At 49.6% G+C, this 5,868-nt stretch overlaps 1 protein-coding gene across 1 annotated transcript; it reads left to right on the top strand.

Annotated features, from left to right (window-relative positions):
- The first annotated feature begins 607 nt into the window (after nt 1-607).
- Nucleotides 608-4,032, top strand: LOC136545303 (uncharacterized). The gene is made up of 3 exons (XM_066537328.1): nt 608-2,254; nt 2,785-2,854; nt 3,529-4,032. The coding sequence occupies exons 1-2, from the start codon at nt 982-984 to the stop codon at nt 2,796-2,798; spliced, it is 1,287 nt and encodes a 428-aa protein (XP_066393425.1). The 5' UTR covers nt 608-981; the 3' UTR covers nt 2,799-2,854; nt 3,529-4,032.
- The last annotated feature ends 1,836 nt before the right edge of the window (nt 4,033-5,868 follow it).

The raw sequence follows: 5,868 nt of genomic DNA, 5'->3' as shown, positions 1-5,868 counted from the left end.
TGACTCGTGCATTTGGATACTGACATATTTTGTTTATCCAATTTTAGGATTCTACGGTCCGATTCAGACCCTGAATAAATAATAAATAGATTTTCAGAGTTACATTAAGTCAAACTTTTTAAATTTTAATCAAATTTATAGAAAAAACGTAAAAATTTATTGTGTCAAATTAGTATCAAATATAACATAGAATATATTTTTCATAATATATTCATTTTAGGTTATAGATGCTATTATTTTTTTATAAAGTTATTTGATCGGCACGAATTCTAAAAAGTAATTTATTTGGGATAGAGGGGAGCAGTTGACACACGCTAAAATACCATTTTACCATTTTGATATTTATTTAGTCTTTTTTTTTGGAAAACTGTGATCAGAAGTTTCCGTTTTGCCCCTCGTTGCTCTCTCGTTCATCCTTCTCGCCTCTCGTCCTTTAGAGCAAGTATAATAGCAAGATGTAAACCGATTAAATATTAAGGTGGAGGAAAAAGAGGAGGAGAGAGAAGAGAAGCGGACTGTAAATTTATAGTCGGCTTAAGCATAAGAACTAAAAAAAAATATGTGAAAGAAATAAATAAGCCATGTATTAACTGAAAAAAAAAAACCAACTACTGTGTAAGTGGGTCGAGAGAAAGCTACCGGAACCTATTATTAGCCTTGCTCGCCGACCGGAGAACCCCGGCGCCGCCGCCGCTCAACCCCAGCGCCACCCCACTCGCCTCCTGACGTGAGAGCCGAGAGGAGGCAGCAGGCCTCGAGGGGGCGGGGGCCACGCGGAGATCTGGCGCCGCCGGCCACCAGTCCCCGACCCGCCGGCGTCGGGAGAGCAGAGGAGAAGCCGTGGCCATGTGGGAGGAGGAGCGCGGCTGATTTGACATCACGCCCAATCTCGCCGTCGCCTTCGACATCCTCACGCACGACGCAGGCGGGGCGAGCGCGGTCTTGACGTGGTTTCTAAAGAAAACACAGGCGGCGTAGGGGATGGCCGCCGGGCCACTGCGGCAAGGCGCTTCTTTGCGCAGCGGTGGCGGGGAGCGCGAGGAGGCGGCGCCGGACTGGGCGTCGCTCCACGTCGAGCTGACGCAGCTCATCTCGGCTCGGGTTCTCGCCACGGGCGGTTTCCTGGACTACCTCCGCTTCCGCGCGGTCTGCTCCCACTGGCGCGCCGCCGCCGCCTCCCCGCGCGGCCGCGCCCTGCTGGACCCGCGCTTCCACCCGCGCCGCTGGATGCTCTTCCCGGAGGGCTTCGGCCGGTTCCCGGGCCACCGCGCGCTCGGCGGCCACGCCCGCTTCTTCGACCTCTCCGCCGCCGGCCCCATTGTCCGCGTCCCCCTCCCGGAGCTCAAGGACCACTGCGTCCTCGACTCCCCCGACGGCCTCCTCCTCCTGCAGCACGACGGGGACAATGCCGTCCGCCTGCTCCACCCGTTCACCCGTGACGTCGCCGAGTTTCCGGATCTCGAGTGCCTCACCCATCAGCTGTACGAAATGGACTACGAGCTCACCGGTCTCTGGTACAATTTTGCTAGCTGGCTGCTGAACACCGCACGATTCTTGTATCAGGCCCGCAAGCTTTCTGCTGCTGTCAATGTCACAGCCACGGGGGCTGTCACGGTGATGCTAGCCCTTCATAGCATCGGGCGTGTGGCATTTGCGTCGGCTGGTTATGCTGAATGGACAATTAGCAGCTGGAAGATGAACCAACTGGACAGGGCGCTGCCGTACCAGGGGAAGCTCTATGTGGTGAATTGGGAAGATGGGTTAACACATGTCTTGCAGATTGACCCGCCGCAACTGGTACCGCAGTGCAAGGGGGAGGAGGATTCTTCACCTGTGCTAGCACTGCTTCCTCCAAAGACAATTGCTACATGTTCAAGCGAAGAAATCCACCTACCTTATCTTGTTGAATTGGACTCAGAGATCATGCTTGTTGGCTACAATGACAGCTCCTTTTCACACATATTAGTTCTCAAGCTTGCTGATCTTGTCCTGGGTAGGACTGTGCGTGTGAAGAGCATCGGTGATCATATCCTCTTGTTGGTGCATGGAGCCTGTGTGTCTCACCCAGTTGGCTGCCTTCAATTGGCGGCAACTCCATTGTATGCTTCCATGCTGGAGAGAACTATCTCGCGCAATACCATCTTGGCAGTGGAACTTGGTCCGTGGCCAGTGATGGACACATCATGCTTAGCCCCCCACCGCGTCCCTGTGGCCTCATTCATCACATCTTTACCTGCTGCTATCGGCAATTCTGGTGAGCATCTTCATTTCTTTCAACATTTAATCTTTTTGCTTATTTATCCACAGTATAGCATCTCTGGTTCAGCTAAATAATGTAAAATAAGATGCTTATTGAAAGGAAACTTAAACTATGTAGTGAGATTCAGGAGATTTATATTGATCTTTAATTCAGAAAAACCACTGTTTTGGCGAGTCTGAATACATTGGTGTACATTGTTGATGGATGTTGTAGCTGTATTTTCAGTCTCTGGCATATTAGACTTGTATAGTACAACTGCATTTTATATCACAGACACTAGTACCTCTAAAGGTAAAAAAACTAGATCTATGTTTCAATTGATTTTTTATCCCCTATGTATTGAAACCCAGCGAATTGAGAATTCCTCCTCTACAAGTTAGCTACTGTTATACTAAAAAACTTTGTTGGCATTATCTTGTATGGCATCAATTTGGACTGATTGGTGATTGCTTGATCACTAACATGCTAGTTTGGTCTGTTCTGTTTCTTCGGTCTTCGTGGACTCTGATCTTCTATGCCTGCAGGAACAAAGGATTGATGTTTTGCTTCAAGATGGAACCCAAATGGTGGGCAATGTCGAGTTTGAGGAATGGGGTAAGTCTTGCTTTCCGTTTCTATTTAATATATATAAGCAGCTGTAGAGATAATTTCTTTGCTATGCTGCTGTTTTACTGATATATTGATGATATTAGCTTGGTGTGGTTGCCAGGGGCACAAAAGCTCTGAGCAGCACTGCGCTAGTGCTTTAGCTAGATACAATATGGAAATATAATGGTATATGTTGGTACTGAAAGCATACAATTTCCAAATCAACATGCTCTTCAGTTTAACTGTGTTTTTCTCTTTCCATTCCTGGCTCTAGTCTAGTGCCCACCTCCGCGTGCGGGCTGCTGCTGTTTCTGTTTGTGCTGAATAACTTGATCCTTTATGCCTACTTACTTGACATTTGACCGTGCAAATACATCTTATTGTAGTCAACTGAACCCAGAGTTGGTTCTGAGTAATATATCTTCACAGATGGCTATCACTTACGTCACCAATTTTGCTATGGATAGATTGTGAAATCGCTCTTCCAAAATTGTCATTGATACAGCAGTATCCTATATACTTGAGCAGGAGATAGATGGTGTTGCTTTATGTTTGGAAGGACTGTTGTTACAAAATCATCTACAGCCAGTTGTTGCGGATCTGGTTGCATCTTATAGTATTTTTTGTGATTTACAGCTGGTTGTTGATGCCTTCTTTTTTTTTGTCCCCTCACTTGCTAGGCCTGAAGACTGTTTCACGGAGAAGATGGTCCAGATTACTTCATTTGCATGAAAAGCAGAAGGGAGCGGGGTTTCTGTCCTTTGCGTGGAAGTATTTCTACTTGTTTGCAACGTCTTCTACCGGTGGCTGCTCACTGATAAACCTACAGCAGTGCTGCCTTATTATATAACTGTAACTGTGTGGCCTGAGATATTTGTCAGTAAACCACGAATAGTGCTGTTACCTGCTGCGTTGATTTTCCAAGTTCCCTTGTGTCCTTTAAGCAAATGGCTTTTGTGGAGCTGTTATGGAGATGGTGGTTTCTGCTTATGTTGTTGTGTCTACTACTCTTGGTTGTTTCGATTTGGATTTTTTTTAAGGGTATACAGCGCTTCAATGGGCCCGGCCTGCCAAATCCAATGCACGTCAGGGTGCCAGTGTACCGGTGCTGCCGTGCTGGCCCGCAGCGCGTTTGCAAGCCACCGCCAGGAGGGAAATGAGCCTTTAAAACTTCTGAGCTGTACAACTTTCAGCATGGTTGGAATGTTAGAATTGATCTCATCCGTCTTGACCCAACGGTCGAGACGGACCCCTTGACCGCGTCCTGATCGGGGACGTCCAGCCATCTCGTGGCTAGTGGGCCCCCGTCGCACAGTGCCTATAAAGAGGAGGTGGGGCAAACGGCACACGGTACGAGGTTCACCGCCGCCACAGCCCCACTGTCCTAACCCTAATCCGATCCAGAGGGTGGCACTGCCAGCGGCGGGAAGCGCCACTGCCTCCACCACCACCGCCGGTCTCCACCGCTACTCCGACCGTCGCTGCCTAGCGCAGATCTTCATCGACGAACCAGCGAAGACAGTGAGCTCCTCCGACGGTCAGATGTTCCTACATTTCCTTTTCTCTCTCTCTCTCCTACTCTCTCTGAATCCCTAAGTCATCGATTATCCCAAAGAGAAAAGAACTCACCCACTGGATCCACACCTAGACGATCAAAATGACATAACAATGGTACCAGAGCAGGTTCTTTAGTATGTGGATCTGGATCGGGGATGAGATTGAAACACGGTTTCAACAAAGAACAGACTCTAACCCTAGTGGGTGAAGTCGGAAGGGGCTCGGTTTCAAGACCGCTTGATCCGAACCCTAAACCCGACGAACTTCGGTTCGGAGAAAATAAAACCCTAAAGATATTGGACGGTCCGGGGAAGTTTTCCCCACCGCCGTCATTACCGCCTCACGCGGGATGGAGCACCTGCCGCCGGTTTGCTGACGCGCGGGAAGAGATGGATTAGATCCTTTCGGATCTGAGCATACAGACTAGGTTTTTCCCTAAATCCGTGAAAACTCATGGGGAAGAAGAACAGTGAATCGAATCGGCCCTAACCCTAACTTGCTGAAACCCTAACCCTAATTCCAATCCCCGTCCCCAAATCGGATTGGATCCGAGTAGAAAAGGAGAAATACAGAAGGGGAAAAGGGGAAGAGGGAAACCCAGACGGACTACCTCGCCGTTGTGTAGAACGGCGCGCGGGGAAAAGAGGGCCGGGCCGGGGGCTCTGCTCGCCGGGCTACGGCCAAAGGGGCGCCGCGGCCAGGCCACTCGACGGCAGCGCGCTCACCCGCGCCGGGGAGCGCGCACACCGGCGAGGGGGCCGGCGACGGCGCCGTTGCTCCATGCTTCGCCTGCTCCTCACTCGGTGGCTGGCTCTTGCTGCGCTGAGAAGAGAGAGCGACGATGAGAGAGAAGGGGAGGGAGAGAATGAGGCTAGGGTTCCGAAGAAGCCGGCCGCGGCGGGGTTTTGTTCCCGCGCGAAGGACGGACGACCGTCGGATCCCAAGGACGGCTGATCGACGACCAATGGCGCTCTGGCCGAAAGTGGCCCAGGCGGGAACGGAGAAAGCAGGCCCAGGCCCACGTTGCGGCCTGGGCGCGGGGGAGCCGGCGATGCGCGGCTGGGCTAGGCCGTTTTGTCTGCTGGGCCGAACAGACGCGGTGCGCGCCTGAGCGCCAGTTGGGCCTTGCACACGGCTGGGCCACAAAGGCTGCTGGGCCTTCGTGCCAGAACAGTAAAGAAAAGGAATTGTTCTTTCTTTTCAGAAGCAAATTTCGATGATTTTATTCAAAGAGTGATTGAAAATCTCTGATAATTGTTGCACCAACGTGTTAGAATTATCAGAGAGTAGAAAAGTACAGAAAAATGCTTCTGAAAAGTAGAAAAGAAATTTTGTCAATTTTCGCTGCAAAGTTAAAAGTTTATTGTCTTCTAATTTGAAGAGCAGTTATAGTTATTCAATAAATGATAAAAAGTTTATCCTCCAGTTAAAATTAGAATCAAAGAGAAGAATTTTTTTTTAAT

This window comes from Miscanthus floridulus, chromosome 3, assembly GCF_019320115.1.
Source record: "Miscanthus floridulus cultivar M001 chromosome 3, ASM1932011v1, whole genome shotgun sequence".
In the NCBI taxonomy this organism is placed as follows: Eukaryota; Viridiplantae; Streptophyta; class Magnoliopsida; order Poales; family Poaceae; genus Miscanthus; species Miscanthus floridulus.
The sequence above is the reverse complement of the archived record's forward strand: the minus strand, read 5'-3'. Positions and strand labels throughout refer to the sequence as shown.

Coding starts and splice junctions, on each gene's coding strand:
- LOC136545303 (XM_066537328.1), top strand. CDS start 982: ATGGCCGCCGGGCCACTGCGGCAAGGCGCTTCTTTGCGCAGCGGTGGC.